Here is a 25035-nt window from a genome sequence, read left to right as displayed (position 1 = left end):
ATCCCCAGGAGGCAGCCATGGTGTGTGTGAGAGAGGAGTAGGCGGGTTACAAAGAAATTCAGGGAAAGGACTGAAGGAATAGAAGTGGGGAAGGAGAGACTGAGATTGAGCCAAGAGCCAGTGGAATTGGGGAGAGGAAAGGCAAAGAGTGAGACAATAGGGAAGATGGGGGAAAAGAAAGGGAAAGGGAGAAAAGGAAACACCGTTGAGACAAAGAGGGAAAGGATGCTCTTGTGGCTAATGTACAAGACTGGGAGTCAGGTCTCCTGACTTCCATTCCCATCTCTGTCCCTGACACACCGTGCAACCTTGGGAAAGTCCCATCACTCACCTGTGCTTCCATTCCCTATCCATAAATTGGGGTGCATACTCACCCACCTTGTGGGCATATGAAAGCACTTGTAGAGCTCTGGCTAGAAGCCTTAGCATTATTAGATAAGGGGGAGAAAAGCTGAGTCAGAAAAAGCTTCACACGTTCACAGCCACAGAAATCTCACTCAAGGAGCTATTTAGAATTTGGCAACTCTGCAACCTTGGTACAAAACTCAAGCGCCCAAACCAAGAAGGTCTTTACTCATCTTTACTCAGTCCTTCCTCAGGCAAAACTCCCATTGTGTAAAAGATGTTAAAAAGACCTGAGGATTTGGTGCAAACGAAATGTTATTGATGCAGGGAGGACTGTTCACAAACTCTTGACTACTATGTTTATTACTTATGATTTTGTGCACCTCTGTTCCTTGTCGTTCCAGCCGGTGGGGGAAGAACTGGGAATCCCACACACAGAGCTCAGGGAAAAGTGGGAAATTATCTCCATGAATGCGCCTACATCTCCAAAAGCAAATTTGGTTTGGTAGTGTGTTCAAACTCTGCAAATATCAGAGCACTTGAGCTTTACTGGCATGAAAAGCAAATATTATTAGTATTTGTATTAGGTTAATGATAGAAAAGCCAACCAAGATTATGGCCTTATAGTGCTAGGTGCTCTACAAACACATAGTCCCTGTACCAAAGAGTTTACAGTCTAAATAGATAAGACAGACAAAGAATGGAAGTGTGGTTACCCTTTTTTACAGATAGTCCACAGGTCCCACAGGAAGCCAGGAATTGAACTCACATTTCTTGAGTCCCATCCAGTGCCTTCACTCCAAGACCATCCTTCCTGTTAAAAAAAAAAATCCTGAATGATCAAAAACAGTTCTCAAAAGCATATTTCAATGTGTATATTCAACTGTAAAATTCTCAACTCAGTGAAATGAACTGTCTAATCAGAAAACAGAAACAGTGCCCACACGTATATTATCCACAGAACAAATCACATATACTTAAACCAAACTGTTCAAGAAGGAACTGCAGGCCAAGAATTATTCACTGAAGAAATCTGTTAATAATTTCAGATAACTGAATATTGCAAACAGGTGGTAAGTTGGGAAGCGCAAATTTGGTTGAAAAATGATCTTAGGAATTGTTCTCTGACCTCCACTCTAAAGGAAATCTATACTCTGAGACTTTCCAACCCTGATTGGCAGATTCCAGGGTCCCAGTTCTTTTCTCAATTACAATAGTAACTCTGTTGAATTCAATGTTGTTACACCAGGGTAAATCCCATGTGAGAGTAGAATCAGGCCCTAGAGTTTTGGGTGGTTTACATAAAGGTTCAGATGCTCAGATTCTAAATTGAACTGAAGCTCTACAGGTTGACCCATTTAGTAGAATGAGTGACAATTGCCAGTTAAGATAAGACGTTATAGTTCTGATCATTTTGAGTCCTAATATAAATATGGGTGATGGTTTTAACCACTAGAACAATTTGCCAATGGTCATGGTAGATTCTCCATCACTGACTATTTTTAAATCAAGATTGGATGTTTCTCTAAAAGAAATGCTCTAGGAATCATTTTGGGGAAGTTCCATTCTCTGTGTTATACAAGAGGTCAGACTAGAATTCAGCGTTTCTCAAAGTGGGGGTCCCATCCCAAAAGGGGGTAACAAGACTATTGTGAAAGGGGCAGCATGAGAGTGGCAGCTGCTTGCTGGCGCCCAGCTCTGAAGACAGCACCGACACCAGCAGCAGCACAGAAGTAAGAGTGGCATAGCATGGGGGGTGTCATCACTTTTTGAGGCGGGTTGTCACAGCCTGAAATATTTTCAAAGGAGCTCCCAGCAAAAAAAGTATGAGAACCCCTGGACTAGATGATCACAGTGGTCCCATATGATCTTGGAATCTATGACTCTTTTAGACACTTTTAAGAGAAGCTGTGAAGCCAAATGCACTGAGAATAAGGTCAGAATCCAGAACTCCTAAATTCTACTCCCTGGTTCTGCTACTGATACACCATGTGGTCTTGGACAAATCACATACTTCCCCATATGCAAAATGGGGGTTCCACAGGCCTGGTATAGCTCTCCCTTGTTGGATGTTCATCGGGCTGCTGTATTTGGACCCACATGCTGGATCAATGTGCTTTTAAGCTCCTCTGGGTCTGAGTGGGTTCTAGACACTGTCTCTTTCTTTGGATTCAGGCATACTTCCTGAGCATAGACTGTCATCTGGTACAACTCCTAGGGAATGGGACCCTGCAGCTCAGCTGCCCTAAATCCCATAAAGCTCCTAAGTAGGTTAAGCACATCCTCCCTAGAGCTCCAAGATTATGGGTACTCTGGTTTATAGTTTAATCTTTCAGAGATGCATAATAGCTAAAACAAGTCAGACACAGACCTTGCAGAGGGATTGCCAAACCCATCACTCTTTAGACAGTGCAAGAGATATACAGCTCCATGCAAAATATGTAATGTCTGTATGTAATTCCCTCTCTCAGTTTCACCACCACTCTTGAGTATTCTTTTGGGATTTGGTCAGTGTTCTGTCAGGATTCCAGGTCCCTTCTCCAGGACCTCACTCCTCCAACTCATGTGTCTCTTCCAGCTCATGGAGTCTCTTCTCACTCCTGCCCCAAACTTCCGTTTTTTTAAACCCTCTTCATCTCTGTGGTTTTTTAAAAGCCACCACAAACAACCTTTTTTTTGTGTGCCTTTGTCTACACCTCTGCAGAGAACTGACTTTACCTTCGTTGCAGCCAGGGGTGAAAGTAACTTAAAGGACTCACCAGTATGCCGGAGTCCTGAGCAGGGGGCATGGCCTCAACTGGAAGAGGTGTGGCCTCAACCGGAAGAGGCGGGGCCTTTAAATACCCAGGCCATTTAAATCAAAATTTAAAGGCCCCGGGTCTCCGGCTGCAATAGCGGTGACTGGGAACCCCGGGCCCTTTAAATCACCTCCAGAGCTACTAGCTGCAGAGGCAGCTGGGAGCCCTGAGGCTCAGGGGTGATTTAAAGGGCCCGGGGCTCCAGCTGCGCTGGGTAAGCGCCGGCCGGGGGCGCAGGGTCTGGGGGCTGCCCGGCAAACCGTGAAGCCGGTAGCACTTGGGCTTCGGGCAGCCCCCTTGCCTCCGGACCCTGCGCCCCCAGCCGGGCACTTCCCCTCCCGGGCTCCGGCGGCGCAGGGTCCGGAGGTATGGGGGCTGCCCAAAGCCCATAGCGCTCGGCTCTGAAGAGTCAGGGAGGAGCAGAGCCGCCGGAGCCCGGGAGGGGAAGTGCCCGGCCGGCGGCTGGGGTCCGGAGGCAAGGGGGCTGCCTGAAGCCCATAGCGCTTGGGCAGCTCGGCTCTTAAACAGAGCCGAAGAGTCAGGGGAGGAGCAGAGCTGCCATTTTTCCGGACATGTTCGGCTTTTTGGCAATTCCCCCCGGACGGGGGTTTGAGTGCCGAAAAGCCAGACATGTCCAGGAAAAAGAGGACGTATGGTAACCCTAATGATGACCCCATTCAGAAGCAGACACTTAGGCACCAGTCCCCCACTCCTTAACACAAGTATGATGTAATAATACAGGAAAGACCACCATAAGGATATAAAGATATAGAGTTCATAATATCAAACAGAATTCAAAAATTGTACAGAGGTCTGCCAAATCATCACAAGGACAATTATATTTAACCACCTAAACTGAATGGTTTTGGGAACTGTTTGTGCGTCACTTTGAAAAATGTACAGTGCTATGTAAGTGCTATGTGTTTTTATTAACGATGCACATTATTTGTTTCATCAGTGGGCTTTATAAAGGTAAGTGAGTAGATGTCAAGAAGAAGCATTTAACTAATTAATAATGGGCTTCTCTTAATGGTGCAATTTAGAATTGTTTTGCGATGGCAGGAAGACATTATCTGCAAAGTTACCATGGTAACACAACCCACTACACATTGCTAAGAGCACAGTGTAACTATTCTTATTACTATTATTACAGCTTTTGACATTTAGACTTTTTTTAAGCCTGAACATTTTTGCTAGATTTAAATTCGAGTGTGAGAAAGTTTTGCATCCTCCCATCAGGCTCCACTGGATTACAACAGCAGTGACGCTAGTGATACCACATTACTCTGGTGGCAGAATGCCTATCTTCTAAGGCTAAATAACTTCTACATTTTTAGGAACACAAGAATTACCATACTGAGCCAGGTTACCTAGTTTAGTATCCTGCCTCCAAGTGGTCAGGGTTGGTACTTTGAGGCAGGCATAAAACCCACAGAATGCATGTGATTGCATATTACTCTCCCCCCTCCCCCCGGTTGGAAGTTCCTAGCTCTTGTTGTTGCAATGAAAACCTTCAGAATGTGAACAGAATGTAAACCACTGCAAAGGTGTGTGAGGTCTGCAGAGTTCTAGAGCCTCTTTTACTGTGCATAACTTTGCTGCATGGCAGCAGAATGATAAGGCTCAGGCCAGTCATGCTGTTGCTGTTCAGAACTCTGAAAGCAGCTGTGAAATATGCAAGATCGTGTCAATTTCACAATGCTGCTGGTTGGGCAGACTCTGAGACACAGCAGAGGCGCTAGAACTGGAATTATAAAATACCAAGGACCACCCAAAAGACAGGCAGAAGTAAGGGTAGAGTAATAGACACACACACACACACCCTCTCCACTCATACGATATGTAAGATTTTCTGCAGGGGGGAAGGGGAAGAGACAGACAAGCTCCTTGCAGCAGCTGGAGAAAGGTGAAGCTTCAAATTTCCCAGACAGAGGATGATATAAAAGGTGGAGATTCTAAGCCGGGTGTAGGGGAAGTAGCGTAGTACACCTCCCACCACTATCCCTCTTCTTACCAGCTAAGGAAGCTGAGGAAGGGAGAGCACTGAAGTTCTCACCAGAGCATTGCCTCTGGACCTCATTGTCGCTCTTCTTCCTCCCAATCGTTCATATTCATCTCTAGCTAGTGGGCCTACTTAGCTCTCCGGCTAGCAAGTCCCTGGTAAATTTTTCAAGCCCTGGTTGTGCCATAACGGAAGCAGGTTATTTGGTGGAGTTGCATCTGCTACTTCCTTGAGAGACAAAGATTTCCAAGGATGATTTCTTGTCTGCTGTTTGCTAACATTGGTAATAATATTTTTTATACAAGCCCCTGTGTTGTCCTTGGAACTATTTTCCCAAGGCTCTTCTGCTGCTTTTGTTCAATATTTTTCTGTTAGACTCCTGGGATGCCAATGATTGAGGTTTCCAGCTCTTTCATTGTACCCACAAACTATTGACTGAAACATGTTGATGGCTCTTGCTGACAGTCGCCTAAGTCAGAACCCTCCATTTCTCCATATGAAAAAGGGGCTTGGACAAGCCTTACAGCTCAGTTACCCCTGTTGTCATTCACTCCTTTCCTCTCTCCACGCTTTTGTATATTATAGTCATGCATACATGAGTTTATATTCTCTCAGAGAAAGTGCTCACCATTTACCATACAACAGTATCTAGACTACCTTAGATTTCCAGCTTAAAGTATAGAGCAAAACGGGTGCTTAAACAGCACGGTATGGTAAATGTTGTCTTTAACACTATGAGTTGTGTGAGAATAATAGAAACATATACTGTATGAACATACATCATGTACATTCTGTGTGTGTGCATATAGTGACCATCCTCAGGGACAACAGCAGTAAAATGTTTCTTACAAAAGAAAATAGTTGCCAGTACTGTGATACACTCCAGCCTCAAGTAGCTGAATAAGCTGGTGAACAATTTCTAGCCCATTATTAAGGTTTGGGAAAGCTGTGGGAATTTTCAGGGTAAAGCATCAGTATATGAGATGGGACTATGTTTTGGGTAACGGGGGTTCAGATAACTGAGTTTGTACTGAGAAGCAGAGCTAGTTGAACATTTTTCTTCAAACTTTGTTTTTTTACAAAAAGGAGCTTTTTCTTAACACTGAATTTTCCCCAGGAAGGTTCAGTTTTTAAATTTGAAAGTCCAAAATGCCAAAAACTGAATATTTTTTGTTAAAAAGACAAAGACTGAAAATTGGTTATTGTTACTGCTAATGGCCCTGGAGACAGACTTTTTTTTTTTTTTTTTTTTACAAACACTATCCTCTTGGAGACAGCATGGTTCAGTGGACAGCCCACTGAAATGGGATCTGGTTTCCGAGCTCTGTATAAGCGAGCGCAGACTCACCCGGCGGCGCCTCCTGCTGGTCATCTCCGGGAATTAGCTCTCCAGCCGTTGGAGTGCCCTCTGCAGGCCGGTGTCCCGCTACTGCTTGGCCCCCATGTCCCTCCCAGACCCAGTGCCCTGTTGTCTGGGGTGCTGCCCCTGGCAGTAACCCCTCACAGATCTGGGTCTCTCCCTCCTAGGGGAACCTCCACCCACTATCCCCACTTTGTCTCAGTCTTGGCTACTGCCCAGTCTCTATCTAGCCCCCATTCCCTAGGGCAGACTGCAGTATAAACCACTCACCACAGGCAAAGGGGTTTGGACCTGCTGCCTCTGGCTACCCGTAGGCTGCCCCCTGCAAACCAGTACCTAATAGGCCTTACCAGGCCTGCAGCCTGGGGCTTTCCTAGGCCACAGCTCCCCATCTCCCTTGGCCTCCAGCACCCACAGAAAAAAAATAGGGGGTGCTCAGCACCCACCAGCCACAGCTGTTTGGCAGCTGGCAGGAGGCGCTCGGGGGAGGGCGGAGAACAGAGTGCAGCGGGAGGCAGGGCCTCGGGGGAGTGGGCAGAGCAGGGGCGGGAAGAGGCAGAGCGAGGGTGGGGCCTTGGAGGAAGGGGTGGAGTGAGGGCGGAGCACCCACGGGGAAAAATAAAAGTCAGCGCCTGTGATACAAACCCCAGCAAAGAAGTAATACACCCAAAAATAACAGTATAACAAAGGTGAATTTTGTGGGCAGCAGTAAAATAGGATCTGGGGAAGAAAAGAGTTAGTGTTAACTAATATGTACTCAATAATAATTCAATTTCCCACCACTCACAACCCTGCCAAGGCTCCAGCTCCCTCCCAGGCAGCTGATCCACTAGAAATGAGCCTGGAGATAAATGTTGTAGTGCTGTGAACATTGGCTGCCTTAAACAAAAAGTGTCCCTTTACAGTGTCTTTGCTCCTGGGTGGGGCAGGGTCCTCTCTGGCTTCTTGGTCTGGAGTTCTGTGGAGGCCTTGGCTGGCTTCCGGTAGCCAGCGCCAGGTCAGATCTCTGCCACTCTGGACGCTGGTCTCTGCAGGGTTGGAACTGCCTGACCCAGGCAACACATCCCACAGCAGTTCAAAGACTCCCTTTGTGAGGTGGTTTGTTATGCACAGATTCCCTGATTGAGCTGTTCGGCTTTTCTCTTCTCTGCTCCCCAAAGTCACAACTTGGATCTGACACTGAAACGAGTCTCTGGCTCTGAGTCAGGCTGTCCCCTTCCACTGCGAGACTGAGCAACCTGACTCATTCTTGGCCCAGCAAGCTGCTTGTCTGGATCACCCCATCCAAAAGCGTGTTGGGCTCACCAGGAGTTTCTTGTCCCTTTTGTCCGCAGTCCTGATTCCAAGCATGCTGGGAAATGGTGTCAGAGGGCTCACGTAGCCATTATTGTTGTCTGATGTGTGGAAGTCCTCCTGTGCATAAGGACTTCAGTGAATAAGAACAGCTGTTCAGAACCAAAACAAGGGTGCTGTCTGCTTGCGGGAGAGGTGGCAGAGATGTATAGGTGAGACCGAGGCAGCCATCCAGCTTGACCCATTTTTATGCACTGAACTCTTTATACACATACATGTTTCAATACATTGCAGTAGGACCCCATAGAGGCTGTCTAGCGTAGCGGTCTACTTGGCCCTAAGTTTTAAGCCTGCCCCAGACCTGAACCCCACAGGGTTTTCCAACCTGACCTCTTCCAGTCCTTCCTGCAGAACCTGAGTCAGCGCCTCTGCCACTGTGCGTGTGCTGCAGAGAGAGTGGCACTGTGGCTCCTTGGTGCACTCACTCAATGCAGTGGCTGGCAGAAGAGGAGCATGCAGCTGCCGCTGGGCCAATCTCCTGGGCAAGAGAATGTCATGAGAGCCCACCTCACCCAGGCCTGAGATGGTCCAGTTGTTTTCTGTCCCGACCCAAACCTGACACTTGTAGTTGGGTCCCCTTGCATTCAGGTTGGGTTGCAGGGCTCTAGTCCAGAGTTGCAGGAGCTGGCAAACTCCATGTAGGGTTACACAATACTTACCTTCCTTTGTACAGCACTTTGAGATCTGTGGCTGAAAAGTCTACTTGACAGCTAAGTAGCAGTAGTGGCACACACTGTACAGTGCAGAAAACATCATTACATTACGATAACACTCACAACATCAACAAACCTTCTTTCCCTTCCCCAAGAACCAAAAACCTTTGTATAAGTTAAAAGGTAGAAGAGCCAGAGCTTCCTCAGAGTCCACTAGGGGCTTAATTGATCTGTTTTTCATGGAAGCTGCCATGCTACAGTAATGGGCTGCAGTACAAAACCTGAAGTTTTAGTAAAGTAGTATTTTAAAGAGTGGAGGTCTTTAGATGACCATTGTAGAAATGCTGCATCGGGTGCACACTTTTAGCATTCTGTGAATTGTCGTCTGTGAAGTATCACATGGAGCCGTGTATTAAATAGACTAAATAATGCAGTGGCACATCCCAGCTGCTGTTGCACGGAGCAGCCTTCTCACTGTGTGATAGCTACAATCTGTTCTCCGGCCTTGCTAACACGAGTTGCCTACGTGGGGAAATTCAGTCCCGCAGCATTTCAAACAGCGGCTTTTGGAAAAGGAATGTTTCTCCTGCTTATTTACTGCATTCGCAACAGCAGCAGCTCAGTAACGGCTGCTTAATTCTTCTCTTGTCCCGTCTCCCCACTTTGAAAGGACCTTGACACCATGATTGCAGCCAGATTCTGGTTCTTGTCATGCAGCTGATGTTTCAGCAGCAGCTGTAAGTTGTCAGCACTGCCAACATCTCCACCCTTACTGGCAGTATTGTAATAAGCCACACACTCCTGTTACCTAGCACAGGCTGGGTTTTTATTATTAATTAATTAATTATTATTATTAAAAAGAGACAATGTAAGATGCCAAGCGGGCAGAAGATTCATTCAGGAAATGTCTCCCCTGGAGAGCCCAAAGCTGCCTCCAGACTTTGGGTCTGACAAAGATGCAGCTTTTTCTGTGTTTGTAACATTGAACATTCCAGTGTGCTATCTTATGTTTTCAGCCTGAAAAAATAAAAGAGAAACAACCCTTTTTATTTCCCCTCATCTTGTTTGTTTCACTTTGAAACACAATGAAGATGGAACAGTGATCTGACTCTCAGCTGTCAAAATTTCCTGTCCTGTTTTCACAGAATCCTTCCTTTCGCTACAAAAAGGTGATTTGAAATGAAACACAACTAATTGTATTAACTGAAGAACAACTGCTTAGCTTTATTTTAAGCCTGAAGGCAAATAGCTGGAAGCTTACACAAGAGAGCTAGCAAATGCATTTTGCAGCATCACTGCTCTTCCTGTGCGTGGAAATCAAGTCTGCTAGCACTCCTGATTAGAGAACTGTAGGGGCCTAGGCAGCAATATGAAATTTGTACACACAGACCAATCCATTCCCCTCCAACTGCTGTATGCTCAAAATCTCCAGCAGGTAGACACATCACTACACACAATTTGATCACTAACTCAGCAGGTGCTTTTAGATGTAGAGGTGCAGTGAATTGGTGATAGGCCTGACAAAGATTTAAAAACAAACCACCACCACCACAACCTGGCAGTTTGCAATAAACAATGCTTACCCCCAGGGAATTAAACATTTTGGCTGGGATGTATGTCTGCTGCCTACACCTGGCTTATTGATAGACTTCTCGCCATTCCTCAGCACTTCCACTGAATGCACTTCTACTTAATTAACAGGTATCAAAAAGACCATAAGTGTTTTCACAATCAGAGATTTTTTTTAAATGTTATGTGTTGGTACAGTTACATTAGGAGCAGGTAGACCAATTCTTTTTAGAGGTACCTGATAGCCCTCAGTAGTCTTCACAGAAAAATAAAAACTCAGAGGGAGACTGCTCTGAATTTAGTTATGTCCTCAACATGACTGCCTATTCCAGGACAGATGTGGCCACTCCTACGCAACCTTAACGGTACTTTACTTTTCAAGTAGTCTAATTAATTTCAGTGGTGCAGCTTGAGGCAATAATAAGGTACTTGTCAATGTGAGTAAAGCAGTCTTGCCTAGTCTCACTATCTTATTCCAAACCTGGTGGTATTTAGTTTTTTTCTTAAAGCCTCAGTTCCTGGAGTCATGCTATTTTTTTGAGAATCACAGCTTACTTTTTTTAATGAACATTTCTAACTTTCATTGTTGCAGAGAAAAGCTTGAAAACATCACCTGAGTGCACCCTAAAGGCTCAAAAACACAAAGGGAAAGGAAAAGAATCATTTTTTTAATATCATGATTTTTAAACCAGTTTCATTAGATTTGGGGGCTGATTAATGATTTTTGAACATAGGGGGTTGGTAATACTGGTAAAGGGGGCAGGATCTGTCTCCCTATGTCTGTGTGGTTCAGATTGTAATGTCTTTAAGGCAGGACACTCTCTGCTGTGCGTCATGTACAACACGGAGCACCCTGTCAGCAGTGAAATAACAATTTTAAGCCTTATTGGTATAGCTGAGATCAGAAACTAGATTTCTGCAATGCTCCTGAAGTGATATGAGTCTATTCACTGGATGAGCAGCTGTTCAATAGGATGGCTACATCTTTTCTGCTATATTCCGATCATATCAGAGGATTGAGCTGTACTGCAGTACCTAGTTCTACGGGGAAGCCATGTGAAATGGTATTTGAAGCCTGGCTTTCCGGGCAGAGGATTGTGATGCTATCAATTTGGTTGGTTAATATTACACAAGAAGAAAGGGTGAACACCCCTTCTAACATCTGTGGGGGGTTGTGTTTTGCAGGAGATGCACGGGTGAGAGGTCAGACTGGGGTTCTCTCTGAACGCCGTGGTTCCTACCCGTTCATAGACTTCCGTCTTCTCAACAGTAAGTGCAATCCCTCCCCCAACTAAATTCCTACTAGGAATGGATTTGTAAAGGAAATTTAAAAACCAAAATGGTTATTAAAAGTCTATGACCCCAGGATCATAGTGCCACATTTCAATGACCTGCTTTCCTCTTTCACTCAATGGGGAATGTGCCATAATACTGTTGTTCCCACCCAGTGTTTGAGCATGAAATGTTTTGACTAAATGACCACTGTCCATACTGCTTACAGTTGGTCAGATAAATACCTACGTCAGTAGTGGTGTGATAGCTGCCATCATGGCCAACCCCAGGGATTGAACTGGGGACTTCCACAGTTAAAAGCACCTAAAGATCCAGACTCACCATCTGAAAGCTTTAACCGCCTCTCATCCTCTGTGGTTTGGGCACAGAGGGGGAAACATAACATACACTGAGCAGTGGATTACAGTGACATTAATTTTGCCAACAGTCAGAGCCCAATGCAAAACCCAATGGAGTCTACCCCTTGACTTGGATTTTGCATCAGGCCTATAGTGAGCAGCATCTGTCAAAAAAAAAAACAGCTATAACCTCATTTTTATTAAAGTTATTAATCTAGCGTTGTTGTGAATAATGAAGGATACAGCTAAAAAAAAAGTCCCAGTTCTTTTTCACCTGACCTCTCTCCATTTATCCAAACTATGAGAGGGATTTTTCTGTCTTCTCTCCTTTAGAGAGATTCCTGGGAAATGCCCAGTTATTGTGCCCCAGTTACCCAGTGTGCAAAGATGATTAAAGATAAAAATTTCACTCACAATTCTTTGGTCTTTGTATTCAAACAGAATACAACACAACTCTGACATTCAGACACAAGTAGGGCTTGGCATAAATCTCATGTATAGCACAGGTCATTTGAATTTTACCTTTGAAACAACACTTACTAACAGCCTTCATCAGAATAGACTGGATCTCCAACAGTTGCTTAGTGATTAAAGTTTTAATCCTCTGGTGATTATGTTTTTCATTAAAAAGCACTTATCAAAACTAAACATTAAACCTTGTTTGCTTAACTGCTTTCCAGAACTCCGAGGATCTGGGGAATGGGAGGGCTGAAAATAGGTGGGACTGGAGCAAGTGCAGGAAGAGAAGAAGGGAACTAGAAAGAGGGGAAAAACTCAGAGCTCTGATGTGCTGACACTTATGGAAGCTGGCAATGCTGCTACAGTCTGGTAAAGATTTTAGTTTTGGAATCATCATTATCTATTTTCTGCTTTCTCCACTGTTGGCCCAGACCAACTGCTGCCAAATCTTGTACACTAGAGGTAGTGCTGAAATCAGAAGTCCATCAGAATGTTGGGTATGATGCTGAGTTAGGGAGACATAGGTGATGAGACAAATCCAGAAAGTTGCCCAGACCAACCAGAGGATATCAGACCTGCTGAGACCCTTGCAATATCATTAAAGATATGGGCTCTGTAGCGGAAGAGAACTTGAATCAGGTCTGGGTAGTAGCAAAGTATTGGGAAAGAACAGACAGAGTTAGAAATCCAGCTGTAGGAATGAGTTAGAAACTTAGCTGTACTCACAAGGCAAAGAAGAGCAAAGAATAGGGGTACAAAAGGGCACTTGGGAGGGAGGGAGAGGTACTTACATTTTTTTGAAAAGTATGTTCAAGAGCTCAAAACTTACTTCTCATAATTCTAAACTGAAACTTTTTTAATCAAACCCAGTTCACCTCTCCTTGGTTATAAATCGATTGACATGAACACCAGCTGCTGAGCAAATGCCATTGTCCCAGCTTTCATTCATGCAGTGACAGAAGTGAATAAATGTTCACATTTGACTCTGCCGGAAGTATTTCATTTTTGTTTTCAATTTTATTTATTTATTTATTTAGTAGTCCCATTAAACTCTCCTTCCTCACCCCCCCCACCCCCAACAACAAAAAAAGTAACCCTTTCAAATTGTATTTGTGAACTTTTCTGTTGATGGTAGGTTTTCTGGGGGAAGTGGGAGGTTTCCTTCCACGGAATCCTGCCGATTCATTCTTCCAATTCAGGAAGGCACCAATTCAGGAAGGCACCAATGGAGGGGGTCACCACAGACAGCAGTACTGTTGTGATGGCTCAAGGAGTAAGGAACTCAGCTTGACCTTTCTAACACATGTGGCTACCCTACGTAATTTAAAAGAGGTGTCTTTCTGTATGTTGCATCTTCAAATTCAAAGGAGCTGCACTGCTAGTTTATACAGCAGCCGTCATTTTTGGTTCATTTCAGATGCTGAATGTTACAGAGTAAGTCAATGTGTCCTCTCTTAGGGGGACTTTAAGACTTGTTCTTTCTTTGTTGTTTCTCTTTAATCTAAAATTAGCTATTTAGGGTATGTCTACACTACAAAGGTGTGGGCTTAACTCAGATTAGCTAACTGCATTAGCTGGCTTGGGTTAAAATAGCAGTGAAGATATGGCAACTCGGTTTTTAACTCAGGTTTGCAGCTTGAGTTCATCGCCATGCTCCCATATGGACCCTAACTTGAGCTGCTATGGGCCTGAATTGCCATGTCTTCACTGCTATTTTAACCTGAGTTAGCTAATGCAGGTTAGTTAACCTGAGTTAAGCCCACACTTTTTTTTTTTGTAGTGTAGATATATTTTAGACTGAAAAAAACTCTGTTTGACCTCTGTGAATGGGGAAAGGTAGCAGTCTTGAAAATATGGAGGGAACCAAAATCAGATTTTTGTGTTTTCATTGTTGTATTCTAAGGGACCGATGAGAATTTGTTAATGTTTAAATCCAAAATAAGGTGAAATCTCAACACTAGACCACTACGGTTGCAAATGAAGAGAGCACTGGGCCTGTCTCGCTCACTGTGCACATGTCTGTGCCTGGGATGTACACAAGCTTTTATTTTGGCCTCACCCATGCTCACTAAATGGGGCCTGTCTATTTAACATATTCTATAAGTACAGCAGGAACATTGATTAAAAGAACTTCCTCTTAAAAGGGAACAAGCAGCGTAAACAGAATAATCTTGTGATACAACTATATAAAGTGCCAGGACTAATACTACTAAAATTATTTGGCACCATGAAATGTTTGCTTATGTAGCTATAACTAAGTGAGAGATTAAGGCAGAACAGACTTTTCTAGAAATATATTCAATATCCATAAAGACACATCACAATCATTTCTCCATGATCTAACTCCTACAAATTCAGATAAACAGAACTTAAACTCAAGCTACACAGCACCATCTAGCAACTCCAAATAATATTACACCCCCCATCTCACAAAAGAAGAGAGAGAAAAATTAAAGTTTATTATTAAAGAAAGACATGTACCTTCTTAAAACAAATATTTCAGGACACTGCTATTTAACATAAAACAATATTACTCAAATATAGTCTTTATAGGTTATAGATTAGTTTATAGATTAGTCACTTGGGTGGATTTTCTTTCCAACATGGCCAGCATGGGTTAGCATGAAGCTTGTCTATATCTTTTGGCTTCTTTGGATTCTGGCACCAAATTTAATGTGTGGTTAAAAGGTGTAGTAAAGTCCTTCTGGAGAAGGAAATTGCATTGATTCTGAAAACAGATCTTACAGGGTAGGACTCAAAACCAACTGGATTACAATTAGCTTCCTGCTGTTTGAGCTAAAGTCTATGATGATGTCTAAACATTCCTCCAGTGTCCAGCTATATCAGAGAGAAGTTTGGTGTGTGTAACTTGGCTTTGACAGGGCCAGATTGCCAAGCACCATCAGGATTGTCCAGGCACATTTTCTCTTTCACGCCCAGCTGGCGGAGAGGTAAGGCTTCAGTGTTCCTGTGACTGGAGTCCCAGGAGAGCCAACTGAGGTCACTCAACTAGAGTGAACTGCAAAGAATGGGGCAGACACTCCCCAATGCTGGTGGATATTCCAATACTTAGATTTACTAAGCCAGCACAAAACATACTCTATAATACCACACTGGTTACCCAGAAGCCAACAACACAGTTCCTTTAAAATAACCCAGCCTCAGGCTTCCACCCAGACATCCAAGTCAAATATGATGAGGATCACTGAAAATCTTACTCATCATATAAAAAAGTTCTGCCAATCCCAAAGGATCGGACATATTACCTCCCAGGTTAATGATATTCCAGTTCTTACCCAAATACCCGCTTACAGCCAATTCTTATTAACTAAACTAAAATTTATTAAAAAAGAAAAGATAGAGAGCATTGGTTAAAAGATCAGAATACATACGGACATGAGTACAGTCTTGAGATTCAGATTCAGAGCAGAGATGGTGAGCTTCGTAGTTGCAAAGAGTTCTTTCAGAAATAGTTCATAGGTTATAGTCCAATGTTTATATTTCAGGGTGGTCCAGTCAGAACTGGGATCTCAGTCCTTATGTCTTAAACTTCCCCTGCATGAAACCTCAGGCAGATCTGAGATAAAAAAAAGGATCAGGACCTAAGGGCCTTTTATACAGTTTTCTAGCAGCTACTTGACCATACAGTCCTGGGTGAACAATAAGCTTTTGATGTAATCTTCTGTTTACTAAACCTCACCAATAATTAACTACATAAATTAACATAAGATAATTTATCCATTAAGCAGTTTATCACAGACTTTAAAGAGACACATAGACAATGACATTATTGCACCCAAGATTCATCTAAATGTTAATATTCCCTTTTGATCTCTGAATCAACAGCTATGGTGACAGAGAGGAACTGTCTGTTTACATGGCCAACATTTAACCAGCTATAATTAAACACATACAATTAGTATCACCTTTAATTCTTTTTGCATTTCAAAGTTCTAGCCAATCTAGCATCAAATGGGCCTAATTATAATTTGCATACTTTCTAACATGTCTTTAAAGGTTGGCTTTGGGTTAGTTAGCCTGCAAGCTGTTTAACCCTTTCTGGCCATGCATTACACTTTGTATAAGATTCGTTGCAATTATATAACAGTGGTAGCAATAGTGATTTGCAGGTTATATTTTAATTAGACAATGCCACAGTTCCTCTTGTAATTTCTGCCCTCACAAATGTGTATAGCCTTATGTTTTCTTGAACTGTAGCTGGGCCGGTGACCTTTAGCTTTAAAAGTTGATTTGTGGAGGACAAAATTTAACCGAAATGATGACCTAGTAGTTGATCAGGTGATCCCATGCCATCATCTAGTGTGTTCCTGTGCTCTAGCATAGCAATATATATGTCCTTGTCTTAAACTACTGGGTCCCAACAACTTGCAAGGGCTTATGACACCACCTGAAGCAATATGCATTAGTTTAGGCAACAAAGATTTTCGACCCAAGACTTTCATGAGGCATTGAGTAGCAACTTTCTCTCATATCATCACTGTTGGGGGTGAGGAGGGTCTGGTGGCTTTGCAGTCCCCACATTCATTTCAGGGTTCCTATGAGGCAAAGCAGGCCATCCACTTTCCCATCCTGCAGTAGTGAGACAGGAAGGCTGCTTGCTCCTGCTGGCTAACTGGACTAAGGGATGCTCCAGAACACCTTGCGTCTGGGCAACCTGAATATTATTCTGGGGGCCTGTGATCAAAACCCAGATATTTTGGTTTGCTAAAGTCATGTAAACTGAAGGCAGTGAGTTCTGCACAGCTCTGTTTAAGGGAGGTTCATAAGAGAATTGGGGAAGGAGTTTGCCCTTGAAATAAATTACTATCAAAGCATACCCTAAAATGGGAATGGCGAGTGTGAGAGAGAATGTCAGGGCTGTTTTCTTGTTTCATGCTAGATGAGTAAGTGACCTAAAAAAGGCGGGGGTTGAAAGTAAAAGTTTAGAAATGTAACTTTCCCAAAAACTCCACGGAAGTAAAAGAATAGACAGGAGTAGTGTTGAAATACTGTGGAACAGCAAAATCAAATGTGTAAATGGGCTAGAGTTAGGTCCCAACCAAAACCCCACAGATTTTAAGAAAGTTTCTCTCTGAACTTTGCAGATCAAGCCCATATCTGAAACTAACTCAGGCTAATTTTATGAAGGCAGTCAGGGGCCATTTTGCTTTTTACAAGCTACTGTATTACCTCCAAGCAGCCACAGAAGAATAGATAAGCTGAATATTGTGTCTTGTAAGCATTCGGAGCTTTACGCACTTCCGCAGTGAAAATTAACATAATCTGATTTTCCTTTTAGAGGAGCCTCGTTTGGGTTTCAGAAATAAAGGACTTTAGTAATAAGGCAGTAATTATTTAATTTTCTGATTGATTAAATTGCTCAGTAAGTCACTGAACCAGATCCTTCCAGTGACTCTCATGTGGTGATTAAAGTAGGTTTTCATTATCCCATGATGTGCTGTGTCGGTGCCTGATATGGTACATTTCTTGATGGCATTAATTAAAAACAAGAGGAAATTCCTGGCATCACTGATATAGCCAGATTAGAAAGAAAGCATCTGCAAGGTTTAAACAGCACTTGTTCAGAGGTGCTTCAGATATGAGAGCGCCTGCTTTGTGCTGTGCGTTCACCAACCTGAGATCTTGATATTAATGTGCAAACAAAGGAAGTTTAATTTAACTTACCTTAATCAATGAACAGAACTAACTTGGATCACCTACTATCTTCAAAAGACACTCAGGGCTGTTGGGTTCTTTCTCTGGCTCGGATGTTGATGTGCTGCGTGACATTAGGCATCTAATAACCTTTCTGTAGCTCAGTTTGCCCATATGCAAAATGATGCCTTAGAGGCATTTGATGAGGTTTACTTTACCTACCTTGCAGTCAATATTTAAGGCTTAATGAATATTTCCAAAGTACTTTTAGATTCTCAGATGAAAGGTGATCTAGAAATGCAAAGTATCAGGTTTGGTAAACTAAGATATGGACTCCTATGGACAAAGTCTGGATCTAGATCTGACACACCCAATGTTTGGGGATGTTTGGATCTGTGATTTTAGTTTGTCCCACAATAAAACGAAGTTGCAAAATTCAGATACAGCCCCAGGTTTGGATTTTGAACAATTCCAAGGCTTTTGGTTAGGGCCCATCTCCAGATAAAATAAATTCCAACCACAACCTTCACCCAAACCTCTACGTGATCTGAACCCAAAATTTTTGAGGTTTAAAAAAGTTTGGTTAACTTTTTATTTTATTGTCTTTGGCTGGGACAAGAAATGGAAGTGCTGAAATACCATAAGAGAGGCTTGGGTCATGGTATTTCTGTCCCAGATGAAACTAGGAAGTGCTAAAAGTCTTGTGAGGAAGTTTCAAGGACTTATTGGACTACCCAGATTAAAGAGGTTCAGTTAAGCATCCAAATCTCTGAATGCTTATTAAAACTAAAGGGCCAAACTTTTGAGGTTTACCGCCTTCTGCCCCAGCACAGAGATACCTCCTGGAAAGGAAAGGACACTTAGCTTCCTAAATTGGTTTGGCCCCTCTCTGCTGTGGATGGCAAGAATAACCCCAAAACCTAAAATTCACCTATGGACTTGCTATGAGCCTCCTATTCATGAAAGGGGAATTAGGATTCTGTAATATTGTCTCAGCACAGACAGTTCTGTTTTCTACTAAAGCTCCACTCTACGCACAGAGTTCTCCCTCTCTATCTCACTGCACATCTGTGTGTTTCTCTTTCCACTCTCTTTAAAGGAACAGACAAGTTTTAAAAACAATCCTATTAAAAATGTTCTTCCCTACATTAGTAATGACAAGGTGGATTGAAAAGTAAATTCCGCTTACTGTCATTCATACTGTTTGTTTAGTTTTTGCACTTCCTTAAGCTTAGAAAATGAAAGCCAGAAAGTGTTTATATATTTTCATGCACTAGTAAAAAGCTACAATTTGTTTTATGAACATTGCAGGAGAATGTTTAAAATTAAACACGGACTGTTTTCGCTGCAATTTTTAAAAAATTCCATGCAAATGTTTATACCACTATATAGGGTTGTAATTATTTTTTTTTAACATAAATCCTGGGCTTAAGTCACCGGATAGTGTCCTTTTAATACAGGAGTTTCCAAATGATGAATTGTTTGTTTTGTCACCTGACCTTCTGTTGCTTGATAAAGAAGGGAAAGGGTATTTTGATGATAACATTGAGGACACTTTCCGAATTACTTAAAGAACAGGGAGAAGGGATCATTAAGATGATAAATGAAAGCTGCGTTTGCTGTTATTACAGGGTATGTGGATTTTTCCTCAAAGGGGAAAGGGGAAAACCATTTCCTGTCACACAAGTTGTAATCAACTGTAGACCATATTAACTTGCAGCTTTAAAATAAAGATCCCGAGTATCCTACCCTACAGACAAGACTGAAGCAGTGAAGTGAAGATTTCATATGAAAAAAATACAACACTTGTTGAAAATGCATGTTACAGCACGCATAACACCCTCTCCAAATAACATATAGGCAACTGAATCAAAGACCTCACACCTACTGTTTGCCTGAAGATGGCTTTAATAACTAACCAAGTCAAGTTCCCCATTACGGCTGAGAAGTATTAAGAGAAACAAACCTAGTTTTGCCTTAAATTTGGATTTAATCTACTCCCTCTTCTCCTTGGATTTCTGTGACTTCATAAATTTCTTTGCTTCAACATGCATTTGCAACACACTCTTCTGAAGGATTTGGGATTCTTTTCAAACCTCCATAGCTATTTTTCAGTTCTGTGGTCCCATTTCACATATACCAGAGAAAATATATTTTGGGGTGGGGAAGTCCAGTATAGCTAGTGTTTTTCAGTAGTGTCAAGGATTATATGGGAACTTTATGAGTTGGAAGTTGAGCTGTTTCAAGCCACGTGTGAGGTTTTATCTGGAAGAAGATACCACTTGGCACAATAAGGGGACAGCATTCCAAAACTTGTCACAAAAACATTGGCAGAGTAGCAATTAAAATAGCCAGACAAGGAGATGAGCATCTCCTTTGCAGGTAGGACCCTACGTTCACAAGCAGTTGCTTTGTGTGCCTGTGATTAAAAAAATATGAGTTAAACTCTGCATCCAACCAATAAAGGTGCAGTCCCCTAATTTTTCAAAGACTGATATCATGGGCATCTTGTCCTGTATGGCCCAAAAGGAAAATATTTCAGATTTTCTAAAATTCAGCAAATCTGCTCATCATCTACCTCTTTCTGACAGGTTCAGAGCCCTGATGATTTCTTCATGTCCTCCTCTAGATTGTAGGAGTTATGCTCATTGAATCAAAGAACAGAAAAAAACCCATGTGACTTACATGTCAACCACAACTAATAAGCACACCCCTCAAACTTTGAGCTTAGATCAGGGTGGGCAAACTTTTTGGCCCGAGAGCCACATCTGGGAATAGAAATTGTATGGCAGGCCATGAATGCTCAGAAAATTGGGGTTGGGGTGCAGGAGGGGGTGTGGGCTCTGGTTGGGGGTGTGGGCTCTGGTTGGGGGTGTGGGCTCTGGTTGGGACCAGAAATGAGGAATTCAGGATGTAGGAGGGAGCTCTGGGGTGCGGGGGGGTGAGGGCTCTGGCTAGGGGTGCAGGCTCTGGGGTGGGGCTGGGGATGAGGGGTTTGGGGTGCAGGAGGGTGCTCCGGGCTGGGATCGAGGGGTTTGGAGGGAAGGAGAGGGATCCGGGCAGGGGGTTGGGGCACCGGGAGAGGCTCAGCGGTGCAGGCTCTGGGTGGCGCTTACCTCAACTGGCTCCTGGAAGTAGTAGCATGTCCCTTCTCCAGCTCCTACACGGAGACATGGCCAGGCGATTCTGCCCACTGCCCCGTCCACAGGCACCACCCCTGCAGCTCCCATTGGAGCACCGGAGGGGGCCATAGAAGCACGTAGGAGCCGTAGCGGGGCCATGTCGTGGCTTCCAGGAGGCTGCGTGGAGCGGCCCCTGACCCTGCTTCCTGGCTGGAGTGCTGGAGCAGGGCAAGCCCCAGACCCCACTCACCAGCGGAGCTTGAGGGCCAGCTTAAAATGGCTGGTGGGCCAGATCCAGCCTGCAGGCCGTAGTTTGCCCACCTCTGGCATGGACAGTGATCTGTTCACAATCAATCCAGAGAAAAAAAACAAAAACATTTATTCAAATTTACTCAACAAGTGAGTTTCAGGACATTGTGACCTGTGCATGAACATTCAACAAGCCAAAGATGTGGCCAAATGCATTGACTAAATTATTTGCTGGTAATTATTTCATCAGTTGTAACTCAGCTATGGTGATATAATATTTTGAATGTTGTTATTATTTAACATATTGGCGTAGTCACAACCAGGTAGGCCCCATTTTGCTAGGCAAACTACAAAACATGTCACAAATGAGAGTCTCTGCCCCAAAGACTGTTATGCTATTCCACAGTTTTAGAGAATCTCCAGAAAGACAGTACATAGTTAACATGTCAAGCATTTCAAAAAGGATCTGGGGATGTGCTCCCCCAGAAGACTTTTGTAATTGTTAATGAAAAATGTTTTGGTATAGTATATAGTTGAAAGCAAAAAATTTATTACTGGATTCTGAATTAAATACAAAAGGCAGGAAAGTCTCATGTGGATTTCCAAAGATTCTGAAATCTACAAGATACCAATACAGCACTTATTTAATGTGTTGTGTTGCAGTGTGTAATGTTCTCCTGTCTAATATTTAATTTTTATTTTCATAGTATATTCATGGCAGGTAATATCAGCAATTTTCTTAACTTATAAAATATCACTCTGATCAAAATGTTAAAAGTGTTATCAGCACCAGGGCACAAGGTTTCAACCACATTTAGAATGAAACCAGCACAAGATTTCAACCAAATTTAGAATTAAAATCAATCTGATTATTTTTAAAGCAAATCTCAATTATGTGTTTTCCAAAATAGCAACAGACAGACCTTAAAAGGGTCAGAGGTCCAACTGGGATGTTTATCTGAATATTCTGAGGTCTGCCAAGCTGGAGTGGAAACTTTGCAGTAACAAGTTGTCTTAAAATGTTTTCTGAAGCTTCCTGCTTTCTGTCACGCCAGAAATTCCAGGAGAGCAGTCTTTCTTCAGAACTTTGATAATTCTACTCTGATCTTGAACCAGGAAGTGCAGAAGTGCAAGAAAAAGACAGACAATGCAGAGAGAAAATGAACACTTTTTCAAAAGTTTGCAGTAGGTTTAAAATCAAGTTTTGGATTAGTTCTTATTTTAACTGAGCCTGTTCACTTATCCTTAAAAAACTACAGCTGTCTTTTAATTAGTGTGAAAAAATCCATGATATGCCCTTGGACACAGGGTAATAAGAATACACAGTAATTTATCTACTGTTAGCACTTTCAGGTATGCTCCTGTTTATACTATAGGAGAACTTTGGAAGGTGAGAATTTTGGCACAGTACACTAAACAAAGACAAGACTATATTAAGAGGGATGTAAATCTAAGCTAAAAGTCTGGTATGAATTGACAGAGGCTTTATCTATGTTGGAGAAATTAACTGGAGTAAATACTGATTGTTCCCGCTTAGCCAATTAAACGCACCTTGAGTCCATGCACAAAAGCACTTCAATCAGTTGTCACAGAGGCCACCATTCAGGATGTTACTTCCAGAATCTGTAGAGATAAAGTGTCTCCTTAGCTCACCAGCTATCACCTCTCTCCCTCCTGCCATACCTCCAGAAATGCCTCCTGCAGCCATTTTCTCCACTCCACCACCAACTCCTCTTTCCCTGCTTTTGCAGGCCCTGATTTGCATAGCAGAGGATAAGCATAACATGTCCACATGGCCAAGGGCGTGCTGCAAGAAAACAGGGATAAAAGCTGTATATGAATCAAAGGTGTGTTTAACAGACCTGATTTATAGATGTTAGGCACCTTCCTAGAGCGTCCTTGAGGAAAATGAATGGAACATTGTTTCTGAGTCAATTAGTTATTTGAAAATTAACCAACCCACATTCCCTCCAGGAAAGGGGGGCAAATAATGTCTCCTCATTATACAAGTGCTGTGCAAGCCAGAAAGAAGATATCACCGAAGAAAACTCACAGAGCTGTTTTGAATGCATAAACAAAATCTCTTCATTTAAAAAAATGGTACTAATACTGTAGAAAAGTCAATGTCTTGGGTGGAGGTTAAATTGTCTCTGTGTAATGTTGATTTACACAATCATTTGTTGTTGTTAACTTGCACTGCCTTTTCCCTTTGTTCATATCATCTCCATATTGCCTTATACGCTTAGTACACATGCCCATATGCTACCTCAGCAATACAAACAGAGAAAGATGGTAGGTAGGGACTTGGGGAGCTACCAATTCAGGAAATCTCATTTAATTGAAATAACAGTGTGTAGAGGGAGTGATAGGCCATGTACAGGGAGAGCTGATGTGTGTTACTCCCTTCTCTTCTGTGCTGCCGGTGGCACTTTGTTTTGAGTGAGAAGGATACATGGCTGATTAACCTCTTGAGGGGCACAGGCAGTATTCAAGTGTCAACCAGTATCCTACAGTCACGTATTGGCTTTGTATGTACTGTATTTATGTATGATGTTGCCCTCTAACAGCTGCCAAACAGAATGGATAAAAGACTTACTAGCACTGCCAACTAACGGAAATCTCCTTTAGCATAAGTAGCCTGTGTTTTTGAAGCTGAAGAACCAGGGCAAATGTATCAGCTTCACAGGGAGCGAATGTGTGTGTTTACACAATAATTGTGCTCCATCTGCAGCAAAAGGATTCCTCACCTAGTGTGCCGGGCAAAACTTCAATACAATGGGGATGTGCACCCCTTATAGTCATACATGTGCTGCTTTAGTGGATAAGCACAAAAATATCCACAAGGTGCTAGAATTATTAAATAATTAAATTATTAATTATAAATAGCATAACAAAATCCCAGATGATGTTTTAAGAGTATAAAAAGACATCCCTGCCCATATTTCAGTTTCATTTAAAAAGTGCACATACATGCCAAATCCTCTCCTACATGTCCCTTTGCAGCCACATAATGTCAGTATTTTTTTTTTCAAATCAGCTGCTCATTCTACAAACTAATGTCCATAGTCCTATGGTTGCAGAGTAAAGAAACATGCGTAGATACCTTATGAACTGAGTTCTTTGTGTATCATAACTCATTTTATTCTAAGTACAAACATCAGAGGGGTAGCCGTGTTAGTCTGGATCTGTAAAAAGCAACAGAGAGTCCTGTGGCACCTTTAAGACTAACAGATGTATTGGAGCATAAGCTTTCGTGGGTGAATACCCATTTCGTCAGACACATGTACAAACAGGTATCAATAGTACAAACGGGTATCAATAGCCCGTTGTGTTTCAAAATCCTTATGTGATCTATTCCAAGTCCTTGCACCCAAATGAAAACAAAAAAAAATGTATATTCAGTATCACTTTCATTAACTAATGTAAAACCATCATCCTTAACTCAGTCTGGTTATAAGACAGGTCATAGTTATTTGCACTACTGGTGAGTTGAAGACAAAATATTAGCCTTAAATCTGAATTCCTTCACTTTTTCTGTTTTAAAATCAAGCTCTTCGTGTTGTTTAAGCATCATTTTGTCCCTCAGTTTCATTAGATTTCTTTTTTGGCTTAGAAGTGAAGAGGGGAGAAAGAGAAAATGCCACTGACAGTACAGATAAACCAAGGAGCCCAAAATGTAACCCCTTGACGAGAGTGTTCAAATCTTGGATACTCAGATCATGCCTATATGTGAGCATCCAAATGTAGGTCTTGGACGTCATGTTAAAGAACCCACTTTTGAAAATTCAGCTCATAGCGTGCATTAAGAATATTATAGATTCTCTCTTATGAGAATGAAA

At 42.6% G+C, this 25035-nt stretch overlaps 1 protein-coding gene and 1 long non-coding RNA gene across 2 annotated transcripts in view; one reads left to right on the top strand and one right to left on the bottom strand.

The window, feature by feature from the left end:
• The window catches only part of PDE7B (phosphodiesterase 7B), a 250265-nt gene that overhangs the window by 189658 nt on the left and 35572 nt on the right, over positions 1 to 25035 (top strand). The window contains exon 3 of the mRNA XM_034766881.1: positions 11266 to 11349. Coding sequence (XP_034622772.1) covers positions 11266 to 11349 — 84 coding nt within the window. The remainder of the gene's footprint in view (positions 1 to 11265; positions 11350 to 25035) is intronic.
• Positions 17954 to 22833, bottom strand: LOC117874909. Its single transcript, XR_004645107.1, has 3 exons — positions 22748 to 22833; positions 22120 to 22302; positions 17954 to 18116 (listed from the first exon to the last, which is right to left on the bottom strand). It is a non-coding gene; the product is annotated as an uncharacterized LOC117874909 (long non-coding RNA).

The sequence above is a fragment of the Trachemys scripta genome, chromosome 3, assembly GCF_013100865.1.
Source record: "Trachemys scripta elegans isolate TJP31775 chromosome 3, CAS_Tse_1.0, whole genome shotgun sequence".
Classification (NCBI taxonomy): domain Eukaryota; kingdom Metazoa; phylum Chordata; order Testudines; family Emydidae; genus Trachemys; species Trachemys scripta.
Note: the sequence above shows the minus strand (reverse complement) of the source record. Positions and strands in the feature narration are given on the sequence as shown.